The sequence below is a fragment of the Aedes aegypti genome, chromosome 2 (genome assembly GCF_002204515.2).
Source record: "Aedes aegypti strain LVP_AGWG chromosome 2, AaegL5.0 Primary Assembly, whole genome shotgun sequence".
NCBI lineage: Eukaryota > Metazoa > Arthropoda > Insecta > Diptera > Culicidae > Aedes > Aedes aegypti.
Window position 1 is genome coordinate 121,954,847 of NC_035108.1, and position 27,623 is coordinate 121,982,469.

Sequence of the window (27,623 nt, forward strand, 5' to 3'; positions counted from 1 at the left end):
TCCTACTTGGACACCGTCTTGGGAAAAAACCTTTCGAAGGTCACGTCTTCTTTCGTTTATTAATTAAACATGGTATCAACAACAAACAAAAGGAAGGGTGAATCTCTGAATTCACTACTTCCTTCCAAAAAAGTGGGTTTTAAAACTGTCACTACACGTGGCAAGAATGGAAGAAAGGACGCTTCCCCGGAATGCGAACTTTCTTCCAAGGGTGAAATGAATAATTGTATCGAAATGAGCAATCAGTTCGATGCTCTAGACAAATTTTCCGAACACCAAATCGAAGCAGCCTCTAGCCCAGGCTCTTTGATTCAAGTGAGGAAGCAAAGAGTGCCGCCTATCGTGGTCAGTTGTTCCGAATTTGGGGGATTTAGGCAGGAGATCTTGAACTCCATTAGGGGAATCAAGGTTTCCTTCCAAATCGCAAAGAAAGGAGACTGTCGCGTTTTGCCGGAAACTCTTAAAGATCGTGAGCTTCTTCTCAACCATCTTGAAGAGAAGAAGCACAATTTTTTTACTTATGACGACAAAACTGAACGTTTGTTCAAAGTTGTCTTGAAAGGTCTCTCAAGTGACTATAAATCACCTGAAGAGATCAAAAATGGAATAAATGATTTACTTGGATTTTCCCCAGTCCAAGTAATCATTATGAAAAAGAGAACCCAATCTGGCATTGTTCGGAAAGGGCTTTCTCAAGAATTTTATTTAGTTCACTTTAACAAAAAAGAACTAAATAATATTAAAGCTTTAGAAAAAGCAAAACTTTTGTTTGATGTCCGTGTGACATGGGAACATTTCCAGAAACCTGGAGGAAATTACCAGAACCCCACTCAGTGCCGCCGGTGCCAAAAGTGGGGTCATGGTACAAAAAATTGTCGCATGGATGCTAAATGCATGATTTGCGGAGGTTCTTCTCACGCCAAAGACGTCTGTCCAGTGAAGGAAGATACCACCAAATTCATATGTTGTAATTGCGGGGCTAACCATAAGTCCAATTTTTGGAATTGTCCTTCACGCAAAAAGGTCATTGAGGCTCGTGCCAGGCAGATGAAAGATAATATCCGTTACGATAACGGTCGTTTCCGGAATTTGCCTGGTAGAGTATCGAACAATGCTCATTTTTCAGTTAACGATCGCTTGATCATGAATCATACCCATCAGGAAGATCATAATCATGCTCATTCACAAACTAATTTTAATCCGTCGGGTAGCCGTTCGAATCTTTCTATTTCGAATGTATCTACCCACGGTAAATCCTTTGCCGATATCGTAGCAGGAAATTCGAACTCCTCCCCTGTTCGATCCATGGGTACCCATTCTACTTGTTTCAAATCAAATGGAAAAAACCCTACCGCCACAGGTAACTCCGCTTCTTCGTCTACCGGAAATTCCAATGGGAAATCACATGACATGTCTGCCTCTGATTTTAATTTTCTAACTGAACAATTGAATCTAATGATTGATGCAATGTTCAAAGCCACCACTATGACTGAAGCAGTCCAAGTAGGTGTAAAATTTACAAATCAAATTGTTATTGGATTACGTTTTTCTAATGGATCCAAATAATAATTTAAATATTTTAAATTGGAATGCTCGTTCTCTGAATGGTAAAGAGGATGAGCTGTTTAATTTTCTTACGGTTAATAACGTGCATATAGCAGTTATTACCGAAACGTATTTAAAACCTGGATCTAAACTCAAAAGAGATCCTAACTTTTTTGTTTATCGTAATGATCGACTTGATGGGGCATGTGGGGGAGTTGCAATCATCATTCATAGGCGTATAAAACATCAACTGTTTTCATCATTTGAAACTAAAGTTTTTGAAACTTTAGGTGTTTCTGTTGAAACACAGTTTGGTAAATATACTTTCATAGCTGCCTATTTGCCTTTTCAATGCACTGGACAGCAAGTTAATTTGCTCCAAACTGACTTGCGAAAATTGACTCGCAATAAGTCAAAATTTTTTGTCATTGGTGACTTTAATGCCAAACATCGGTCATGGAATAATTCTCAAAGTAATTCCAACGGCAGAATTTTATTTGATGAGTGCTCTTCAGGATATTTCTCAATTCAATACCCTGATAGCCCCACATGTTTTTCCTCTTCTAGAAATCCATCTACGATTGATTTGGTCTTAACCGACTCTAGTCATCTTTGTAGCCAACTGATTACTCATGCTGATTTTGATTCTGATCATGTCCCTGTTACATTTCAAATATCCCAAGAAGCGATTCTCAATCCTATCAGCTCCACTTTCAATTATTTACGAGCCGACTGGAATATATATAAAACGTATGTTGACTCCAATCTTGATGTTAACATTTCTTTAGAAACTAAACTTGATATTGACAATGCTCTTGAAACTTTAACAAATTCCATTGTTGAAGCCCGGAGCATTGCAATTCCAAAATGTGAAGTAAAATTTGAATCCGTGATTATAGACGATGATCTTAAACTCTTGATCCGTCTTAAAAACGTGAGGAGAAGGCAATTTCAACGCACTCGCGATCCTGCTATGAAAATTATATGGCAGGATTTGCAGAAAGAAATCAAGAAACGTTTTGCTCAATTAAGAAACAAAAATTTTGAAAATAAAATTTCTCAATTGGACCCTGGCTCTAAGCCCTTTTGGAAATTATCGAAAATCTTAAAAAAACCTCAGAAGCCAATACCGGCATTGAAAGAGGAAAACAAATTATTACTAACTAATTGCGAAAAAGCTCTAAAACTTGCTATGCAGTTTGAAAGTGCGCACAATTTTAATTTAGGACTTACTAGTCCAATTGAAAATGAAGTTACTCAGGAGTTCGAAAATATTCTCAATCAAGAGAACGTTTTCGAAAATGCCTGGGAGACTGATTTGGAAGAAGTGAGAACTATTATTAAAAAATTCAAAAACATGAAAGCTCCTGGCGATGATGGAATTTTCTACATCCTCATCAAGAAACTTCCAGAAAGTAGCTTATCATTTTTAGTTGATATATTTAACAAATGTTTTCAATTAGCATATTTTCCTGACAAATGGAAAAATGCTAAGGTTGTTCCAATTTTAAAACCAGACAAAAATCCTGCAGAAGCTTCTAGCTATCGTCCAATCAGTTTGCTTTCCTCCATCAGTAAACTTTTTGAAAAGGTTATTTTGAACAGAATGATGGCCCACATCAACGAAAATTCAATTTTTGCCAATGAACAGTTCGGATTCCGCCATGGACATTCGACCACTCATCAACTTTTACGTGCAACAAATTTGATCCGTTCCAACAAATCTGAAGGCTATTCTACTGGTCTTGCTCTTCTAGACATAGAAAAAGCATTCGACAGTGTTTGGCATGAAGGTTTGATTGTAAAATTAAAAAACTTTAATTTTCCAACATACATTGTTAGAATAATTCAAAGTTATCTGTCAAATCGTACACTTCAGGTTAATTATCAGAACTCCAGATCTGAAAGACTTCCTGTAAGAGCTGGTGTTCCTCAAGGCAGCATTTTGGGACCAATATTATACAATATTTTCACATCTGACTTACCTGAGTTACCTCAGGGATGTCAAAAATCTTTGTTTGCGGATGACACAGGCCTCTCCGCCAAAGGACGAAGCCTGCGTGTCATCTGTAGTCGATTGCAAAAAAGTTTGGATATTTTTTCTTCATACTTGCAAAAATGGAAGATTTCTCCTAATGCTTCCAAAACTCAACTAATAATATTCCCACATAAACCAAAAGCTCTTTATTTGAAACCTTCAAGTAGACATGTTGTCACGATGAGAGGGGTTCCAATAAATTGGTCAGATGAAGTTAAGTATCTAGGGCTCATGCTAGATAAGAATTTAACTTTAAAAAATCACATTGAGGGCATTCAAGCCAAATGTAATAAATATGTAAAATGTCTCTATCCCCTTATTAATAGAAAATCAAAACTTTGTCTTAAGAACAAGCGTTTGATATTCAAACAAATTTTCAGGCCAGCCATGTTGTATGCTGTACCAATATGGACTAGCTGTTGTAATACCAGGAAGAAAGCTCTGCAGAGAATTCAAAATAAAATTTTGAAAATGATTCTGAGGCTTCCTCCCTGGTATAGTACCAATGAGTTACATAGAATATCCAATGTTGAAACATTGGAACAAATGTCAAATAAAATAATTAATAATTTCAGGCAAAAATCGTTACAATCTTCTATTGCCACGATTAATGCGTTATATGTTTAGGTTAAGTTAGGTTAAGTATATTAAAAACATTTTTTTTTCTCTTATAAGCAGGTGAAATCAACTCACCTGTAAAAAAAAAACTGAACTGCTACGGCAAATGAAATGTAATATGTTGTTAACAAAATGTTAATTAAATCTTAAATTTGTTTTACCAAATTAGGATGATAGTGTTGTCAAATAACACAGAACACCTAGATATAAGAAATGAATGTTATGTTTGGAATGATACTAATAAAGAAATTTAAAAAAAAAAAAAAAAAAAAAAAAAAAAAAAAAAAAAAAAAAAAAAAAAAAAAAAAAAAAAAAAAAAGGCGGCGTACGATTCAGTGAAAAGAAATGAGTTATGGCAGATAATGCCTGAACATGGTTTTCCGGCGAAACTATTTAAGCCTGGTATTCACATCCTAAGTAGAGCGGTCAAGTACAATTTGTTGCTAATTACCAAAGTAATTTTGACAGCTGATCCAGAATGAGTGAAGTGTAACTTTTATTTGCGGAATAATTGAGCGGCACATTTTTTCCTTACGGAATAGTGACAGCTCCATTTGATCTGTACGGCAGGTTGAAACACTTGTGACATATGGCACCGACGTAAGTGAAAAGACGTGTTGCGGCTGCAAATAAAACCTTTTACGGACTACTCTACCCACCATAAGTATGGAATCGCATCACCTAGTATTGCAACACCCCAGTTGAATATTGCAGCATCCCAACAAATTTAGCATCACCTAGACACTATCATATTAATGATGCAGTATCTCGGAATACTTACTTTCTATAAGGTTGCGGTATTCAGCAAAGCAGCCTTATGACGTTCATTAGGTGAAATTTTAAATGCGCAATTTTGCCGCTACGTGGCCTAGTGTGCATGTAATTTGGTCATATTCTAGCAGGTTCTAGCTCATGATCCCGACCACCTAGAAAGTTCGTGTCTTCAGTAAAGTTGTTCAGAAACTTGAAAGCAATCTGGGACAATTTTTTAAAACTTTTTTTAATGTTAAGGGTTCAATCTGAGCAGGATCTCAATAGAGAAACCAAAAATTAGATTGGAGTACCTTGTACCTTTTAATTCCGCCCTAATTGCTTATCTTGGACAGATACGCGTATTTCGACTAACACTTGCAGTCTTCTTCAGTGTCAGTGGTAGTCGAAATACGCGTATCTATCAAATATATGCAACTAGGGCGGAATTAAAAGGTACAAGGTACTCCAATCTTTTTTTTTGTTAGCAATTTTGCCACTACGTGGCGCTAGTGTGTATGTCAATTGGCCATATTCTAGAAAGGTTCAGCTAATGGTCCTGATCACCTAAATTACTTCGTGTCGTCAGCAAATTTGTTCAGAACAATTTTGCTCAAGACACAAACCAATCAGAGCTGCCTCAAATTGTTTCCAAGCTTTTAAATATCTTTGCTGAAGACACGAACTTTCAAGGTGGCCAGGATCATTAGCTAGAGCCTTCTATAATATAAATAAATTTACATGCACACTAGCGCCACGCAGCGACGAAATTGATAACCAAACAGAGCTGCTTAAAATTCTTTTCAACCTTCTAAACAACTTTGCTGAAGACACGAACCTTTTGGGTGGCCATGATCATAATCTCGAGCCTTCTTAAACATGACCATATTTCCATGCACACTAGCGCAACGTAGCAGTAAAATTGCTAACTAAACGGTTCTGTCTCAAATTGCTTCCAAATTTTTGAACAACTTTGGTGAAGACACAAACTTTCTAGGTGGCTAGGAACATGAACTAGAGCCTTCTAAAACATGACCATATTTAGGGACTGTCCATTAATTACGTAAGACAATTTTGAAAGTTTTCAGAAACCCCCCACCTCCTCCAATAGTAAGATTTATTTAATAACAGTTATTATAGATCTAAGGCTCACCTTAAGCGTATTGGTTTAAGTGATACTAATCATTGTGACTGTGGTAAAGGATTTGAAGATATAGAACACGTCGTTTGGGTTTGTTCTAAATATGAAGTAAAAAGACAAGAATTGATTGATTCCCTTCCTGTTTTATGGAAACCACCCAACGCAACAGTCCGCGATGCTCTGTTTTCTCGCAATCCCAATTTCCTAAATCCTATACACGGTGTGCCAGAGACCTTTATTAACGCAAAAAAATGTCCAAGGATTTGGCACTTACCATTCGAAAGATATAGTATTCAAGCATCTTCTCCGTGAATTTGAAAATATTTTAACGAGGGAATCGAAAGTTATCGTGATTTGAAGGTTTTGAGCTGTTTTGGAAGGGATTTTTACATACTTCACAATTTTCCCCACCAGTGCATCATTATTAATTTGTAAACTAGCCAAGTAACCATAAGCTTTGCATTAAGCATTCAAAACATATGATATCTAAGCATCTTCTCCGAAAATTTGAGATAATTTCTTCGAGTAAATCAAAAGTTACAATGATTTGTATATTTGCCATTATTTCTATGAAGTTTAAATAAGAACTTATTTATAAGGCTTTGCTATATTAAAGTACATAATTTACCAATAAAAATGTTTTTAGGACCGACTCTTGGTATTCAAAAGATATAGTAGTCAAGCATCTTTACAGTTAGTTTGGTGAAATTTTATGAAAAGACGACATAACTGGAGTACTTTGTAGTTTTGGACCTGTCTTTAAGATTTATTTTTCATTCGTCTAAAATGATGTTCGCAACACGCATTTTATCATTGCGACACAAATTAACTTAACAGATTTGTATTGAACTTGTATCTTTCGTTCAAGAAAGGCAGTGCTTCGTTACAGCATAAGCAAAAGTGTTCAATTTTGAAAAGTTTGTTTCATTTTCGGCGTTTTGCTGGGCAGTGATTCATTATGGCCCTACGCTTATTTGGTAAACCTGAACAATTTGAAAGTTCCTTGTTGCTCAGTCGAGAATGGATTATCAACTAGTGAGATCGCTTTATGATTACGGTTCTAAATGGGCTTAACATGATAGTTCAGAATTTATTTGGACAACGAAGGGAATACGTTTATATATTGCGATGATCTCTAGGACTCTTGTAATTATGCGTTTTGTTTACCAAAACGAATCCTGTAATATAACCTCTTTCCATTTTTCAAACTCCCAATGATTTCTCGTGGAAGTGCAGAGGACCCTAACAGCTTCCTTAGAGATAGCAACACGTAATACACTTATTCCATAACCCAAATCAACCTGTATTCGGACGCAGCTGGCACCGATGTTACTTAGTACTGGGAATGAGAATTCCATTACTTACACACTGAGGGTGGTGCAACAAATCCTAAGTAGCATCCGTCGGTTTCTTGTGCAAGTATAGTTGCTCTTGTAATAACAAGCAAGCAGCAGCGGGCGGTCAATCACGCACTTCAATCACATTGATTAATATTTTGAAAGATTTTTTTGGGTTTAGTAATGGTAAAAACATTGAACGTGCTAATTAAAAATATTTAAAATTCGCTTTTCCAAAACTTCAAAGTACTCTAGTTATGTTGTCTTTTGATAAAGTTTTCTCAAACTAACTTTGAAGATGGTAGTCAACTAGTGTGTGTAGTCATCTATATCTTTTGAATGTCGAGTGTCAGTTCAATAACCATTTTTATTTGTAAAATATGTACTTCAATATAGCAAAACCTTATAAATAAGTTCTTATTTAAACTTCATAGAAATAATGGCAAATATACAAATCATTGGATCTTTTGTTTTTCTCGAAAAAAATATTTCAAATTTTCAGAGAAGATGCTTAGATGTCATATGTTTTGAATGCTTAATGCAAAGCTTATGGTTACTTGGCTAGTTTACAAATTAATGATGCACTGGTGGGAAAAATTGTGAAGTGTGTAAAAATCCCTTTCAAAACAGCTCAAAACCTTCAAATTACGATAACTTTCGATTCCCTCGTTAAAATATTTTCAAATTCACGGAGAAGATGCTTGAATACTATATCTTTCGAATGGTAGGTGCCAAATCCTTGGACATTTTTTTGCGTTAATAACGGTCTCTGGCACACCGTGTATATATACACTGAGAGGCAAAATAAAGTGCCCACCTTACCAGTTCTCAAATTTCTCTCGTTGATTTGGTTCAAATTAAAGTTAACACACTTAAATCTTTTTAAATATTTTATTTTTGATATTCTTTTAAAGTTGCACTTACGAAATATTGATAAAAAATGAATTTTACTCAAAGAAAAAGAAAATCAATTTGTATTGAAAAAAAAAAAAATAGTGACAAAATAAAGTGCCCACTTCCTTCTTGGCCCCAGAAAAGATGATTTAGGAAAAATAAAAAGCAATTTAATAGTTAATGTGTCCTCCTTTGGCCTTAAGGACTTGCTGGAGGCGGTTCTTCCCAGGCGCGCTCCAAGGCTTCAAAATAATTATTTTTGTTGGTAACACCAGTTATGTCAACCCTGGCATCGAGAATCGCCCACAAATTCTCGATGGGGTTGAGGTCTGGGCTTTGTGGAGGCCATATGAGCGGTTTAATCCGACAAGATCGGAAGAAAGACTTGGTCTTCGGTGCTTCGGGTCGTTGTTCTAGAGAAATATAAATTTCTCTTCAAGGCCCGTCTGGATCAGCGAAATCTCCAGATTTTCCCGCAAGATGTTGATGTAGGCATCTGCCGTCATTATTCCGTCGATTTTCACAAAGCTTCCTACTCCACTCCACGAAAAACACCCCCAGACCATCACATTTCATCACATCACACCTCCATGTGTCACCGTTCCTTGGATGTAGCGCTCCTGAAGCTCGAGCTGTTTAACCGAAAGCGGCGGGCTCGTGTGTGGTGCAGAGCGCCACATCCAAGGAACGGTGAAGCATGGAGGAGGAAATGTGATGGTCTGGGGGTGTTTTTCATGGGGTGGAGTAGGAAGCCTCGTGAAAATTGACGGGCTAATGACGGCAGATTCCTACATTAACATCTTGCGGGAAAATCTGGAGGTTTCGCTGATCCAGACGGGCCTTGAAGAGAAATTCATATTTATCTAGAACAACGACCCAAGGCATACTGCCAAGAAGACCAAGTCTTTCTTCCGGTCTTGTCGGATTAAACCGCTGGAATGGCCTCCACAAAGCCCAGACCTCAACCCCATCGAGAATTTGTGGGCGATTCTCGATGCCAGGGTTGACAAAACTGGTGTTACCAACAAAAATAATTATTTTGAAGCCTTGGAGCGCGCCTGGGAAGAATTAGAACCACAACACCTACAAAACCTGGTGAAAAGCATGCCGAAGCGCCTCCAGCAAGTCCTTAAGGCCAAAGGAGGACACATTAAATATTAAATTGCTTCTTATTTTTCCTAAATCATCTTTTCTGGGGCCAAGAAGGAAGTGGGCACTTTATTTTGTCACTATTTTTTTTTTCAATACAAATTGGTTTTCTTTTTCTTTGAGTAAAATTCTTTTTTTTTTATCAAAATTTCGTAAGTGCAACTTTAAAAGAATATCAAAAATAAAATATCAAAAAAGATTTAAGTGTGTTAACTTTAATTTGAACCAAATCAACGAGAGAAATTTGAAAACTGGTAAGGTGGGCACTTTATTTTGCCTCTCAGTGTAAATTTCTAAAAGCTATTGACTTTCCTATCTAATTTTTGTCTTTAACAGTGAATTACTATTACCTGCGACTTGAGTGATTGACAGATATCTTAAGCCATATATCAAACCGATTCCGTTTCCTCAAATTTTCCTCAAGCCACCATTTTGAACTGCACGACGCCTCCAATAATACCATTGAGCTGATCATCACCATCTCATCTGAGCAACTTCACAAATCCATTGAGAAGATGGAGTGACAAGAGAACCGTCCTACGATGCATCCCAAGCCCCGAGTTTAGAACTTCTAACTTGTCGTGAAAGTATGACAAGATGTAGAAGCTAAACAAAATTAATACAAACATTGTATATAACATTATTGAATCGGCCCCTAATACTTTATGGTAAGGGCCTAAATAAAGATAGGTTTGAGGGTTTTATGCCTATAGGAGAAGAGATTTTTTTTCACTCCTACAGGCTTTCCCTCATTCCAAAAAAAAAAACAGTTAAAAATAATTTGTATGGCGCGTAAATAATCTCAAATACACTCCCCCCAAAACCCTTACCTAAAGAATGAATGGACCACTCCTAACATTCACACTAGCGCCACGTAGCGCCAAATTGCTAACTAAACAGTGCTGTCTCAAATTGCTTTCAAGCTTCTGATCAACTTTGCTGAAGACACGAACTCTCTAGGTGGTCGGGATCATGAGCTACACACTAAGTTTTTTTCTCGTTGTTCGGTAAATTTTATTACCGGAAACGTACTGTAAATAAATAAAATATTTCAATGAGGTTTCGGTTATGCAGACGAGATTTACTGAAGGTACTTTAAATGAATAAAAAAAATCAAAACAATATTCCTCCACTTTTACCGAAGTCGTCGTTTTATTACCGGAAAAAAACTGTAAATCGTTTAGATTCGCCATAGATTGTAAGTTTTTACTGTACTTCAGTTCAATAAGCACAATGCTTTACCGAACGAATGTTAATTTGAAAATTCTGTAGCCACCATATTTGTCTCTAAGTGCTAATCGACAAGATCATATTGCATCTGTTTTTGTTTTACTACAGTAGCGCGATGAGCGTCCGGTACGACTTTTCCGTAAGTATGACCTGAGTGTTTCTATGAAAAAGCTTATTTTTAAAATGGAAATAAATGTTTTCGTTATAGTATACAACTGCCACTTTACATTCCCGGATTTAGCGTCGCATTACGAGCACAACTTCCCATGACGGATTCGGTGGCACCGGTTTTCTTCGTAAGGGGAAGAAAAGCCAGGATTATAGTTCAATGTCCCACCCTGGGAGGGAGACACCGATACCACACACGAAATATTGAACAACACTTTTCCAAATTGCAAGATAACTCCCGCTCACCAACGACAATCAAGGCAGGCTTGGGAAAAATCGCTAGTTTTCTTTTCTGCCCATAACTGCATATTTGTAACATTCGACAGAAGTAGGCATTGAGTAAATGGGATACCAAGTTTGCATTTTACTACAGTATGGGAGGATACTAAAATTTCAAAAAATCATTGAGATTTTAAAAGAGCTTATTTGAGGCTGAAATTTTGTACAACTCATATCGCATATTGGGTGAATAGTCAGAAAATAATTCTGATAGAAATTTCGTTGCTACTACATTATGAGGCTCATGTATAAGCTCAATGTGACTGTTATGCGGTTACTATTGTCAATGTGACTAAACAACTTGGTATTTTTTCGAATTTTCTAGAACAATCTTTCAGACTTTAGTAAGTTGATCGAAAATATTTATCATTTGATGACTCTCCATGGTGATAACTCCATTTTGTCAAAAATGTCGAATGTGACTGTTATGCAGTTATGGGCAGTTTTGTTGTGTACCTTCGATCTTTCTGGACAAATTTGTAAAAAGGGCCATAGTTAAATGTGCATTGAACTTCAATTCTGATTGGAAACGAGTAAAAAGATGCGGGTTTCAATACTTTATATTCGATCAAATTAGAAGGTGCTATCGTGGCATTGCTTTTGGGTGTGCCGGAATTAATTTTCAACCGATTGTTGTCAACTTTGTTGAAATGCAAAAATATGTTTTGATCAATTACGCGCTTTTTTCATGTTTGTTCATTCTTTAAGATCTGGGCTCACAGTGACAGTTCGTGACAGCAGAATCTCGGCTCACTGTGACGTACATAAATTTTGTATCGGTTTCTCCCTCCCAGGTCCCACCTAAGCCTGCTGACGGTGTTCAATGGCCTACCTTCATATAAAGAAAACAGCATAATTCACGAAATAAGTCGATTCATTACATTTGATTTCAATATTAACTTCATTGTGTTTATTTTTTCCGGTGATTGTATTTTATTCCGACTGCCTGCTGTTACGGACAAATCGTTCGGTAATTTATTTAACGTTTCGTTCGGTAATATTTCACGAACATACTGTAATTTTTTGACAGCTGTGTGTCGATTAAAGTTACAGATTTTTCGGTAATTCTTTACTTTACCGAAAGCATTACCGAGCGCTCAGCGGTTTATATTTCAGTTAAAAAAATACCGGAGTCGGTGATATTTTCTAAGTGTGTAGATCGTGCTAGAACACAAGGCTGCTACATATACAGATTTATCTGTATTACACAGATTGTTTTATTCTGACACAGATTCAATTTATATGGAATACAGATTTTCTTTCAACAATTTTTGTATGGATACAGATTTTTTTTGTATGGGACACAGATCCACAGATGGTGAATACAGATTTTCTATCAAATCATCTGGCAGCTCTGCTAGAACATGACCAAATAACATGCGCACTAGCGCCACGTAGCGGCAAAATTACACATAAGAAGTTTCTCTTAATGGACACCATAAAGCTTCTGAATCACTTTGCTGAAGACCGCAACTTTGTAGATAGTAAGGATACCGAGATATTACATCATAAATATAATAGCCCGGTCAACCAGTCAGTGATTTTTGATAGCGATCGATATAGATTCGTTTTGAACCGTTAGCGTTCAAGCGTTGGTCAAAAATCTATAAAGAATTATGAAGACTGGTTGGTCGGGAGTATTTAGGCGATGGTAAACTTTTTGAGTGGTGCTGTAATATTCAACTTAGGTGTTGCCAAGAGCCTGTATAAAACATTGATTCTTCCGGTGGCTCTCTACGGGCACGAAGAGTGGACGTTGAAAGAGACAGACCGGATAGCCTTCGGTGTTTTCGAGCGTCAAGTACTGCGGACAATACTCGGTGGGAAACTAGACAATGGAGTGTGGCACAGATGCATGAATCACGAGTTGTAAAAGCGTAAAGATGCGAATATTATTAGACGTGTAAAATACGGCAGACCTCATTGGGCCGGCCACTTAGTGCGGATGTCGGAAAAAAGAATTGCGAAAATAATATTCAACAGGAACTTCGTGGAAGACCACTAATACGCTGGCTTACGCAGTGGAAGAAGACCTGGCCACCCTAAACGTTCAGGGCAACTGGAAAAGTATCGTCCAAGACCGACGAAGATGGGGCTCTACAATACGCCCGGCAATGGCATGATGCTATGCTGCAGTCATCACGATACAAGGTAGGTAACGCTCATGCCATCTGTACCAAAAAACCATAGACCTCAAAATTTACCTCGACAAAAAAAACTCAGTCCAGCTTTTCTGGTGTGAAGCCCTGAATGAACTTTTGACGAATCCATAGACAATTTACTAAAGGAACTACTCAAGAAATATGTAAAAGGACTGCAGAAATAAACTGTAGAAGAAATTTATGAGAAATCCCTAGTCAAGTTTATTGAGAAATTCATGGAAGAGTTCCTTGTGATATTGGAATAATCCGTAAAGGAATTGATAGATAAATTTCAGTGAGAATCCATTAAGAAATTTTTGACAGAATTTCTATAAAAATGTACTGAAGAAATACTTAAAAATCGCTATCCTTATATGCGTGTTATGAGTTAAGGTTTAAGTCAAAAATAAAATCATTTTGATTTCAGAGCTACGAAAAAATACACAAAAATTCCAAAGTTCACCCCGTCTTAAGATGGGGTTGGGCATTAGAGGGTTAACTCAGTCAGGTCTGCTAAACCACGTTGCCACCCACTTTACGCCCACCGCAATATCTCGGCTGTTCTTTAACCAATTTAGTTTAGTTTCTACAACCTACAAGCAAATAGTAGATCCTAATAACGCACAAAAAATCAGTTCCATCGGATGTAGGATAGCTGAGGATTCAATCTATTTCATGTTGGAATCATTTACTCGAAATCCCACATGCTTGGGGTCTCCATCTACGTGGTACCAAATACCGTTCTACATCGGGGAGAGCTGTATACAACATCTAGCATTTGAAATCCGTCCGTATATTTGAAGAAAAGTGTTGTTTACAAAACCAAAAACTTTTTGAAATGTCGTTGCGCAATATATTCCAACTTACCTCCGGACATGTGTCCTTCAGTCCATTGAGCACTTCCTCCATGAGTCCATCCATTTCTATGATCCGTTTGCGGATGTCTTCGTCGTTGGCCGCCAGGGAAGCGAAACATCGGAATGCTCCCTGCCGGGACAACGGAGACGGACATCGGATCAGATTGGCCAACGAACAGATCAGGTGGTGACTGATAGCCGCTAGCCGTTGCAGTTCGGAATCGATTTCCGCCAGATAGGCTAAGGTTTCGGCGGCCGTTGCGCGGGTTTCTTCGTCAAAGTCCTCCGAGCAAAGCCTGGCCAGGCTGGGCAAGGTTTTGTAGACGATCCTGTAGTCATCCGCCCGTAGTGATCCGGATCGATGCAGATACGTTAGACAGCGGCTAGCCGAGAGCTGAATCTGAACGTCCCGAGTTCGCGACAGGAGACCAGTCAGAATATCCAGAATCGATCGTTCTTCGTGACAGGTCATACACACAATGTCCGAAACGTACTTGTTCGTGAAACACATAGCCGCGAGACACTTGAGGGCAGGTACTTGTAGGATCGTAAGCTGACTGATCATCAGCCGAGCAAGGAACGGAATTACGTTTGCTTGACAGAGATTCTTCTGCTGATGGGATGAGTGGCAGAGCGGGACGAAGATATTTGCCACGTACACCTGACACTGGATCGAACTATCCGGCGAAGCGAGCTGGATCAACCGCACCAGATTGCCAATGTTGCAGTGCAGCAGTTCGATCGGTGCAAACGGATACTGTAGAATGGTTTTCAACGCACCCAGACAGGTCTCCATTAGCCGTCGATCCGTCCCGGAATTCAGCACAATGCTCAGCAGCACCTGCACCGTCTCGTAGTAAATCAACGAGTGCACTTGAGATTCAGTTCCTTTGGCAAGTGATCCGATTACGATGGCCGCATCCAAGCGCAAGTTCGGATCTTTCGTATCGTCCCGCAGCAGGGCGATCAAGCGTGGAACGATGCCCTGCGATATTACGGAACCTTTCTTCTTGTTCGACCCGATGACGGCATTCTTCAGGCACACGATCGCCTCCTGGCACTTGTAGGTGTCCTCTGAGTAGAGCTCGTCGATGTACGAACGGGAATTTTCCACATCCTGACAGAGAGAAGAGAAAATTCGTAAGAACATTATTGTAATTTATAACGATAATCTATTAGTTAAACTTTAAATCGGGTCAAAAAAACGAACAGAGATAGGTAATTTTCAAAACATTGTAAGGAGATATAAATTCCAAGTTTCATCCAAAAGACTTAGAAAACAGAAAAATTAAAAACGAAGAACAAATTTCTTCTTTAGACTAATCTTGTAAAAGCTGTTTCTGACCATAAAAGGCCTGGAGGTAGTAGCCTTGGAGTTCTTAAAGAATTGCCTGAAGCAAAATCTGGTGCAATTCTTCTAAGCATTCTTTGAATAATCGGTGGAAGTATTTCTGGGAGAATTGCTAGAGGAATTTTTGAAGGATAATCTAAAGGGACCCCTGGAGGAGTCCCTGAAAGTATTGCAGGAGAAATCTCTGGAAAAATCACTAGAAGAATTCCTGAAAAAGAAACCTGTGGAACAATCGATCAATAGTTCCTGAAGGTATTTTTAGAGTCTCTTAAAAGGTGACTTTACCATTTAGGTTAAAAAAAAACTTTATAGACCTTCAATTAAAAATAGAGGCTTTTTAGATACTTGCATTAAAATAGTGATCACGTCACTAAAAAGAGACCTGCTGCCAGCCCCGACACGGACAAATATTTGACTTGGTGCAATCAGGTGAAAGACGTTATCGCAAAAGTCTATGGTGCACTGCACAGTTTTAGACAATCTCTGTGATGTAACAAATATGGCTTTAACACACCAATGTAATTTACTATTGTTTAAGATGTGCCAAAGAAAACCCTTGACCTCACCTAAGCATAACATGAAAAAGGTTTACGTATTTTTTTTTTTAATAAATTATTAAAAAAAAAGTTTTCACAGAAGAAAGTGCATGTAAGCGATATTCTCTTTTGGCGGTAGAACTAGTTTGATGGAAACAGCATAAAAAACACCGGTACTTTGCTAGATGTGTGCATGGCAGCATAGATTTCATAATCCATAAACATAAGTAGCTGCACACTCTTCCAACACCTGCTCGCATATCCCAATGCATTCGTGTGACGGCATTCTTCATGGCCACACGGTGTCCATGTGTAGTGGACCTATCGGAAACACCACCAAAGCACGACGCAGACGTAACGATGCACTCTCACGATGATCACATAGATACATACATAACCAACAGGCGGAACCACACAATGCTTCCATAGCATCGAACCAAACCGCAATACGAGAGGCAGCATAAACTTGCAGGGCTGGTAGCGGCCAGTCAACAAAATAGTGACTAAATAATGGCTTTAGAACTACAAGTATGTTCAATAAAAAATGCTAGAAACGAAAATAGATATTAAGAAATAGTGAGCTGTAGTAGTTTAAAATACAGTTAAGGCTAAGTAGCCCGTCTTTTGTTTTGGCATCAATGATGACTTTTCAGCTTGCATTTCAAAGTGATAGAACTCGGTCTTGATAGTTTATATTGACTTGAAAATGTATCACTGAACGCGCTTACATGCTTAAAGTATGTCGATACTTTTTCAACTGTACGAGTGCAAAACCAACTGATTTTCTTTGATTAGAAATCGTGAGATGAATTAGCAACAATCATCAACGATGCGTACAAATTTCAATGATGGCCTACTTTGCTAAGTATGCAGTTTCGTCAGGAAAAGTAAAGCAATTCCTTGACTGAATGTGTCAAGAAATTTCCTATAGAGAGTCCCAATTGAAATGACATTTCTTCTCAACTGCGTACTGCGATCAGAAAAAATGGGATTTGTTGTACTATTTCTGGGAAGAAATCGAGATAGTCGTTTCCTCTTGTTGTCAGTAGCAAACCAGCCTCTTTCCAATCGGGATACAATTTTAATTGGTAAGAAGCTGGGAGGGAGGCACAGATACTACACACGAAATATGACACAACACTTTTCCAAATTGCAAGATAACTCCCGCTCACCATCGACAATCAAGGCAGGCTTGCGAAAAATCGTTAGTTTTCTTTTGTTGTGTACCTTCGATCTTTCTGGACAAATTTGGGAAAAGGGCCATAGTTTTATGTGCATTCAATTTTAATTTTGATTGAAAAAGAGTAAAAATATGCGTGTTTCAATACTTTATATTCGATCAAATTAAAAGGTGCTATCGTGGCATTGCTTTTGGGTGTGCAGGAATTGATATTCAACCGATTGTTGTCAACTTCGTTGAAATGCAAACATTTTGTTTTTGATCACCCAAGTAACCACAAGCATTATAACATTGCACGTATTCTACTGCATATCAACAACATTGATGCAACATTGCTTTTATTCAACAAATTTCAAGAGCTGTCAAGCAATTAAGCATTAACCCTACATTACAAATGTATCAATGCTCTAACATCACTTTATAAATTGTACTGGTGCATTAATATTACTTTCTAAGTTGCTTCATTGCTTCATCGTCCTTCTTGCATTAATTTAACTGTAAAAGTGCCCTTTTCCACTTTTAAACTACTTTAATGGTAGGCTTACGGCAATGCAGCTGCATTATATATGCAATGATATAATGCTCCATGGTTACTTGGGCAGTTACGCGCTTTTCTCATGTTTGTCCATTCTTCAAGATCTGGGCTCACAGTGACAGTTCGTGACAGCAGAATCTCGGCTCACTATGCCGTACATAAATTTTGTATCGGTTTCTCCCTCCCAGGTAAGAAGCATCATGAAGGGGATGATCGTTCCAATTTAAGGAGCATTTACACGGAGCTACAAATCAACTCAATTTTGACTTCTTCTGACTCAATTCGGTTCTTCCGTGGGATAACCCTGGGACATACAGCTATCGTTAGGTAGTTTTCGTTTGACAACAGCGAAAAAACAAGTCAGTGCAAAAAAATCTACCCAGCGTTAGCTTTCGAAGTTTCCGTAGTGGGTTAAAACGACTTAAAGTTAGTTTAACTCGAATGAACCCAAGTTTGGCTTATTACATTGAGTTTCATCGCCGTTTTTTAGTGCGTCTCTCTTTGTTTTTGACAACATTGCTGTTGCGAGAGAGGCAAAAGAACCCAACCGTAGGTGAAATCTAAATGCAATTCACCCAAATTTGAGTTATTTATTTATTTAGGTTTACATCAACAGACTATGTCTAGTCCCAATATAAAAAATAAAAACAAAAATACATGGTATATAACAAAACAAACGTGACAAAACATTGAATATAAAAAAGTCAAGATCGTAAAACATTTCAAACTCAAAATATGTCTTCAGTTCCTCCGGCCAGCGAAAAAACTAGATAATTTACGTCGAAGCATGTTTCGTGTCAGGTGGAAATCGAAGATCGACGCCACTCGATTAAAAACACGTTGCAGACCATGAACAGCATTGCTCAATCCGTAATTGGTGCGACGAAATGGAAGCCTCATCATCGAAATATTGCGCAGTGGACGAGGTTGCACGTTGAGATGCATTTGTTGCAGGATTCTTCCGTTTAGAGTATCGACAGCGGTTAAGGTGAAGATAAATCGAAGCCAAAGCTCAAATTTTCAAGAGCACGAATCTGGAGAAACAATCATCCGTTTAAGCTGAAAACATAATCGATTGGTCATTAGCTGGTGGTGACCAATCGATCAAGTTTTCAGCTCGAACGGGTGTTCGGTTCTCCAGATTTGTGCTCTTGAAAAGTGGAGGTTTGGCTTCGATTTATCTTCACCTTAAAGCTCTACAAACGTCTCTTCGAATCCGCAAAGGTTGCAAGTCGATCAGTTGGCAGCGGCTCTCGTAACTCGGAAGGCGTAAAGGGTCTCTCCAAGGTAGTCTCCGAAAAGCAAATCGAAAAAATCTTCGTTGAACTGATTCGATTCGCTCGCACCCGTTGTTGTAGTTCGGGCTCCAGACCGCACACCCATATTCCAATGTTGCTCGAACGAGGGAACAATATAACGCTTTCAGGCAATAGATATCGGTAAAGTTTTTTGCAGTTCTAAAGACGAAGCCAAGCGTTCTTGATGCTTTATCGACAATATAAGCGATATGATGGAGAATGTCAGTTGCGAATCCAACAGAATACCCAGAGAGCGTATCAAAAATGCTATACTCGAAGATTATCGGCTATTTCTTCCGTAAAAAAGTGATTACGGAGCACTTTGCTGGATTGACTACTAGTCGGTTGAGATCACACCATCCAGCGAAGACGTTTATCTGACCCTTGAGATAACGGCAATCGGCAATTGAGCAAATTCGCAGAAAGATTTTTAGGTCGTCTGCGAACGTCAGTCGACGCCCTTCCACAACAAAGTGCACGTCGTTTAAATACAAAAGGAAAATCAACGGACCCAGAAGACTGCCTTGCGGTATGCCTGATGACGCGTGAAAGCAGGGTGATCGACATTCTCCTAAAGCTACCACTAATTGACGATCAGTGAGGTAAGAGTGGAACCATCTCAAAAGGCTACCTCCCACTCCAAGCCTATCGAGCTTGGCGATTGCAATATAGTGATTTAGCTTATCGAATGCCGCAGATAGATCGGTGTAAATCACGTCCGTCTGAACCCGAAATTTCATGCTCTCAGTGATGAACGACGTAAGGCATAGCAGGTTGGTAGCAGTGGAGCGGCCGATAGTGAATCCATGTTGATCAGCACTCAAATACTGTCTGCAGTGTGCGCTTAGAGAATCCATGACCACCAGCTCGAACAGCTTAGCTACAACATTCAACGATGTAATCCCACGATAGTTGTTAACATCACGCTTGCTTCCTTTCTTATACACGGGAAACATTTCGGCTGTTTCCCAGCAATTCGGAAATGTACCGCTGGTTAGCGAGAGTTGAAAGACCTTGAGAAGCGGTTCCAACAAGCTGCCGATCATTCTTGTCACAAAAGCAGCTGGAACACCGTCTAGCCCCGGCTTGAACGAAGTTTTGAGCTGTGATGCCGCTTTCGAGATCGTTCGTTGTGTAACGTGGATACTGTTCTTCTTCTTTCTGGCGTTACGTCCCAACTGGGACAGAGCCTGCTTCTCAGTGTTCTTATGAGCACTTCCACAGTTATTAACTCAGAGCTTACTATGCCAATGACCATTTTTGCATGTGTATATCGTGTGGCAAGTACGAAGATACTCTATGCCCTGGGAAGTCGAGAAAATTTCCAATCCGAAAAGATCCTCGACCAGTGGGATTCGAACCCACGACCCTCAGCTTGGTCATGCTGAATAGCTGCGCGTTTACCGCTACGGCTATATGGGCCCCTAACGTGGATACTGCTAAGCGTTTAATTAGCCAAAGGCACATTGTTGGCCGCGGTATTGATGAGATCGACGGAAAGCTGTTCGTTTACGAACACACTTGCAAATTTGTTTGAGAACAGATTGCAGATGTCCTCTAGATTAGACCCAGTAGTGCCGTTGAATGTCAACCCCCGGTGGGAACTTTGGTCGTATGCTGACAGGGAAGGGGGAGTTTGCTTTTGCTTTTGCTTCTGCAAACCTTGAGCGTCTGTACTCCATGTTAGGAGCGGCTCACAACAGCGTCTGTTCCCCATGTCAGGGGCGGCTGATCACCGTCCGAGTGCCAGAGAAGGACTCTAAGCTAAACTGTGCACTATGGTCCTCCGAACATTTAGGGGGAATGGTCCTCCGGAAATCTAGGGGGTTGGTGTCAGGCCCTGCAAGCCAGCCGTAAAAAATCAAGCAACGAATAATCAACGAGAGAATACGAACCGGGACAATCGGCGAAGACTACAGCGACGTAAAGGGGCTAGCGATTGGAAGCTCGGTACGTGGAACTGTAAATCTCTCAACTTCATTGGGAGTACACGCATACTCGCCGACGTGCTGAAGGACCGCGGATTCGGCATCGTTGCGTTGCAGGAAGTGTGTTGGAAGGGATCAATGGTGCGAACGTTTAGAGGTAATCATACCATCTACCAGAGCTGCGGCAATACACATGAGCTGGGAACAGCTTTTATAGTGATGGGTGATATGCAGAGGCACGTGATCGGGTGGTGGCCGATCAATGAGAGAATGTGCAAGTTGAGGATCAAAGGCCGGTTCTTCAACTTCAGCATAATAAACGTGCACAGCCCTCACTCCGGAAGCACTGATGATGATAAAGACACTTTCTACGCGCTGCTCGAACGCGAGTACGACAGCTGCCCAAGCCACGACGTCAAAATCATCATAGGAGATCTAAACGCTCAGGTTGGCCAGGAGGAGGAATTCAGACCGACGATTGGAAAGTTCAGCGCCCACCGGCTGACGAACGAAAGCGGCCTACGACTAATTGATTTTGCCGCCTCCAAGAATATGGCCATTCGTAGCACCTACTTCCAGCACAGCCTTCCATACCGATACACCTGGAGATCACCACAGCAGACAGAATCGCAAATCGACCACGTTCTGATTGATGGTCGGCACTTTTCCGACATTATCGACGTCAGGACCTATCGTGGCGCTAACATAGACTCTGACCACTATCTGGTGATGGTCAAACTGCGCCCAAAACTCTCCGTCGTTAACAACGTACGGTACCGACGGCCGCCCCGGTATGACCTAGAGCGGCTCAAGCAACCGGATGTCGCAGCGGCATACGCGCAGCAACTCGAGGCTGCATTACCGGAAGAGGGTGAGCTGGACGAAGCCCCTCTTGAGGACTGCTGGAGAACAGTAAAAGCAGCCATCAACGATGCAGCTGAGAGCAACGTCGGGTACGTGGGACGGAGTCAACGGAATGATTGGTTCGACGAGGAGTGCCAGGAGGTTTTGGAGGAGAAGAATGCAGCGCGGGCGGTCATGCTGCAGCAAGGGACCCGGCAGAACGTGGAACGCTATAAACGGAAACGGTTACAGCAGATCCGCCTCTTTCGGGAGAAAAAACGCCGCCAGGAGGAGACGGAATGCGAGGAGATGGAACAGCTGTGCCGGTCTCAAGAATCGCGTAAGTTCTATCCGAAGCTCAACGCATCCCGCAACGGCTTCGTGCCGCGAGCCGACATGTGCAGGGATAAGGATGGTGTAGTATTATAGAGTAAATTAAGAAAAAAAAGAATAACAATTCTATCATAAGGAATCAAAATATTTAACTTCGCCGCTAAAAGAAAACTTTGAATATTTTAATTCTAGAGCATTTCGTTCAGTGTAATCGTAAGTTTTGCATTCGCTTCTAGCGCAAGTGATCGAAATGAACACGAGAATGTATGCGAACAGCGAGAATGGATGCGGAGACAGAGGGGTTAAGCTGAATGGATGCAGAAGAGAAATACGTCGACTGACGCTACGACGCTGGTACTGAATGGAATGGAATGAAGCGAAGTGAATGAGTAAAAGAGACAGGGGTATGCGTCGCAGTAAGACTGGTCGATGTTGTTGCGCATGCTCCTCAGTCTAATAACGATTTTCGACGCGGACGGTTTGCGTCCAGTTTGCGCAAGGTGAAAAAAAAAAATAAAATGAGAAAATATAACCGCTGGTGACGCCATGAATAAAAAAAAATAATGTTTTATTTTGAAAGAATACGACATGGCACAGTCGGTAGTGTTGTGAATAATTTTAGTAGACAATATCATTGTGTGAAAGAAGTAAGCACCAATATCTGATTGGTTATTTTGTGAGTTGCAATCGTGATAATTTTTCTAGGATGGATAATGTGTAGCAAAAAAAAGCAGAGGAGCAGATCGGATACATGGCGGGTGAAATTTCGAGGTAAGATGCTCAGTGAGAACAGTGGAGAAGTATTTGGCAATCAAAAGAAAAAATACAATTTTTTCAAATCGATTTTTTTTTTTTGCCAAAATCTAAAATATATTTTTTTACAGAGTAAAGCGAAGTATGCACTTCAACAGAAAAGTAATCGCCTATCCCGATGCATTTTTCTTTGATCGCAGTACACAGTTGAAAAGAAATGTCATTTCAAATGGAGCTCACTGTAGGAAATTTTGACCATTTTTTGAGCAGAAATTTTTACTTTTCTTGAGCGGAACAGCATACCTAGCTTAAAAGTATACTCGGGGTAATCATGCCGCAGCTGAAACGGAAGTACGATAAAATATTGTTCTGATTGTTCTTATGTTTCTGCTTAAACGCAGTGTAACATAAAACGGAATTGAATCATCATGAATCGTGATATATTAACATACATATTTTACGAAAATATTCCATAATCTCTTTTGCAGTCTTTGCGTTATGTGGAAAAGCAGAACTAAAATTGACGATTCATATATCAGCAAATTTTGAGAATCTGCTTTGAGAGAATCCTGAACAAAAAAATAAAGTAAATTAATAACAGCTTTAGCAAATGGGCTTCTTCTAGCATTGCAGACGAGCAAATGCAGAATAATGTTAAAATAAATTAAGTTATCAGAACATAATGGTGAGTGAATGGGCTATTGCTAACAATGATGTTGAGATGAGCGGTTTCTTACAGGCTGCTTTAAAAGGGAAGGTATTAAAAAAAAGCAGAGCGAGTGTGTCACTGGAGATACTCTGGAGATAGCAATGCAGATGAGTGGATTCCTGCATAATTTAAAAAAAAAATAACAAAGAAAAGTGATAAAGAGCAGAGCGTGTAGACTACTGCTTGTAAAGCAGATGAGCGAATTCCTGCATAATTCTTTTAGGAAATGAGGATAAGAAGAAAGAGAGCAGAGCGAGTGGGCTACTGCTAGCACTGCAGATGAGCGGATTCCTGCATGATGCTTAATAAGAGAGAAAGATAATTGAAATAAATAATTGAATCAGCAGAGCGAGTGGGCTACTGCTAGTAATGCAGATGAGCGGATTTCTGCATAATTAAAAAAAAAAAAAGAAAGCTGATAAAGAGCAGAGCGAGTTGGCTACTGCTAGCACTGCAGATGAGCGGATTCCTGCATGATGCTTAATAATAGAGAAAGATAGTTGAAATAAATAATTGAATCAGCAGAGCGAGTGGGCTACTGCTAGTAATGCAGATGAGCGGATTCCTGCATAATTAAAAAAAAAAAGAAAAGTGATAAAGAGCAGAGCGAGTGGGCTACTGCTAGCACTGCAGATGAGCGGATTCCTGCATGATGCTTAATAAGAGAGAAAGTGAGTAGAAATAAATAATTGAATCAGCGGAGCGAGTGGGCTACTGCTAGTAATGCAGATGAGCGGATTCCTGCATAGTTCTTTCAGAAATAAGAAAACAGAAAGCAGAGCGAGTGGGCTACTGCTAGCACTTCAGATGAGCGGATACCTGAATGATGCTTAATAAGAGAGCGAGAGAGATAGTTCAAATAAATAATTGAATCAGCAGAGCGAGTAACTGTTAATAATGCAGATGTGCGGATTCCTGTATAGTTCTTTCAGAAAATGAAGATAAGAAAACAGAGAGCAGAGCGAGTGGGCTACTGCTAGCCCTGCAGATGAGCGGATTCCTGCATGATGCTTAATAAGACAGCGAGATAGTTGAAATAAATAATCGAATCAGCAGAGCGAGTGGGCTACTGTTAACAATTCAGATGAGATTATTTCTGCATATGCTATACGGAGAAAATATGAGATTTGAAGGACATAATTAAAATGCAGAGCGAGTGGGCTACTGCCACCAATAAGTAACTCTGGTAGTTTGAAAAGAGAACTGAGAATGAAAATAAATAAAAGAGGGAAGTTAAGCCTCCCTAAAAAAATGATAATATTAATAACCGTGTGAGACTTTATTCAACTTAACTTATTATCGTTCATTATATTGTGTCATCTGCAAGAAAATGAATTGTGCGTAACCGTAGGTCATGTTACATTTGTTTGTTTTGAAAGTTGATTGGATTTCTGGATTTTACATTATGGATTTTCAAGGGGCCGGTCAACAGTATCAAAGAGAAGTGATAGCAATCAGATAGTATGACTTGGTGAGATGTTCGTATAGAACATAATTCGTTTGTTGAGAATTTTAACTGGAAGTTTTCTGATTTTGTTGACGGATCAAAGAAAAGTGATGAAAAACAGCTTATGTTAATGATTGAGAAACTTTTAAAATTGATTTGTTTCGTAAATTGATTGAAAGTTCTCTGATTTTATTACTTGAGGGATTTTTCAAAAAAAACCTGGTCAGCTCAATAAAAAAAGAAGTGATCAAAATCAGCTAGTATTATTAAATGAGACAAAGAACATGTAAAATTCTTTCGTTGAAAAATAGTTATTTGGAAGTTTTCTGGTTTTGTTGCTTAACGGAATTTCCCAGGAGTCTGGTAATCTCCATTCACGAGAAGCGATCAAAATCAACTAGTATTACTTACAGAGATATGGGGCATTAAACATCTGTTTGTAAGGAAAATTGATTGAAAGTTTTCTGATTTTGTTACTTAAAAAAATTTTCAGGAGCCTAGTCAGCTCCATAAAAAAAAGTGATTCTTTGAGATATAGAACTTAATATTTTGTTTGCTGAGGATGTTGATTGGAGGTTTCCTGGTTATGTTACTAGATTGTGATGAAGTGATGAAAACCAGCTAGTATTTCCGATTTAAATAGAGAATACGAAAAATTTGTTTGTTGAGACAATTGATAAGAAATTTTCTGGTATTGTAACTTGGTGAAATTTTCAGGAACCTGGTAAGCTCCATCCAAGAGAAGTGATGAAAATCAGCTACTTTTACTTATTGAGGTATAAGTACAAGTAAAATTCATTCGTTTGTGGAGAAAGTTGATTGAAGATTTTCTTGTTGTGTTACTAAACATATTTTTCAGGAGCCCGGTCAGCTCCATCTAAGAGAAGTGATGAAAACCAGCTAGTTTTACCTATCTGAATATAGAACATGTAAAATTCGTTTGTTAGGAAAATTTATTAGAAATTTTCTGGTTTTGTCACATGACGGAATTTTCCAAGAGCCTGGTCAGCTCCATCCAAGCGAAGTGATGAAAACCAGCTCGTATCACCTATTTAAATAGAGAACATGTAAAAATCGTTTGTTGAGAAACTTGATTAGAAATTTTCTGGTTTTGTTACTTGAAGGAATTTATCAGGAGCCTGGTCAGCTCCATCCAAGAGAAGTGATGAAAACCAGCTAGTATTACCTATTTAAATAGAGAACATGTAAAAAATCGTTTGTTGAGAAACTCGATTAGAAATTTTCTGGTTTTGTCACTTGAAGGAACTTTTCAGGAGCCTGGTCAGCTCCATCCAAGAGAAGTGATGAAAACCAGCTAGTATTACCTATTTAAATAGAGAACATGTAAATATCGTTTGTTGAGAAACTTGATTAGAAATTTTCTGGTTTTGTCACTTGAAGGAATTTTTCAGGAGCCTGGTCAGCTCCATCCAAGAAAAGTGATGAAAACCAGCTAGTATTACCTATTTAAATAGAGAACATGTAAAAATCGTTTGTTGAGAAACTCGATTAGAAATTTTCTGGTTTTGTCACTTGAAGGAACTTTTCAGGAGCCTGGTCAGCTCCATCCAAAAGAAGTGATGAAAGCCAGCTAGTATTACCTATTTAAATAGAGAACATGTAAATATCGTTTGTTGAGAAACTTGATTAGAAATTTTCTGGTTTTGTCACATGACGGAATTTTCCAAGAGCCTGGTCAGCTCCATCCAAGAGAAGTGATGAAAACCAGCTCGTATCACCTATTTAAATAGAGAACATGTAAAAAATCGTTTGTTGAGAAACTTGATTAGAAATTTTCTGGTTTTGTTACTTGAAGGAATTTATCAGGAGCCTGGTCAGCTCCATCCAAGAGAAGTGATGAAAACCAGCTAGTATTGCCTATTTAAACATAGAACATGTAAATTTGATTATTGTGAAATTGATTCGGAAATTTCTGGTTTTGTAACTTGAAGGAATTTGTCAGGAGTCTGGCAGCTCCATCCAAGGGAAGTGATGAAAACCAGCTCGTATTACCTATTTGAACATAGAACATGTAAAATTCTTTGTTGTGAAAATGTATTAGAAATTTTCTGGTTTTGTCACTTGACGGAATTTTCCAGGAGCCTGGTCAGCTCCATCCAAGAAAAGTGATGAAAACCAGCTAGTATTACCTATTTAAATAGAGAACATGTAAAAAATCGTTTGTTGAGAAACTCGATTAGAAATTTTCTGGTTTTGTCACTTGAAGGAACTTTTCAGGAGCCTGGTCAGCTCCATCCAAGAGAAGTGATGAAAGCCAGCTAGTATTACCTATTTAAATAGAGAACATGTAAATATCGTTTGTTGAGAAACTTGATTAGAAATTTTCTGGTTTTGTCACTTGAAGGAATTTTTCAGGAGCCTGGTCAGCTCCATCCAAGAAAAGTGATGAAAACCAGCTAGCTATTTAAATAGAGAACATGTAAAAAAATCGTTTGTTGAGAAACTCGATTAGAAATTTTCTGGTTTTGTCACTTGAAGGAACTTTTCAGGAGCCTGGTCAGCTCCATCCAAGAGAAGTGATGAAAACCAGTTAGTATTACCT

At 39.0% G+C, this 27,623-nt stretch overlaps 1 protein-coding gene across 2 annotated transcripts in view; it reads right to left on the reverse strand.

Moving 5' to 3' along the window:
* LOC5576548 (armadillo repeat-containing protein 8) overlaps nucleotides 1-27,623 on the reverse strand; it is a 51,496-nt gene that overhangs the window by 7,040 nt on the left and 16,833 nt on the right. For both annotated transcript variants that reach the window (XM_021842159.1, XM_021842158.1), the window contains exon 2: nucleotides 14,158-15,264. In XM_021842159.1, the coding sequence (XP_021697851.1) occupies nucleotides 14,158-15,264 (1,107 nt within the window). The remainder of the gene's footprint in view (nucleotides 1-14,157; nucleotides 15,265-27,623) is intronic.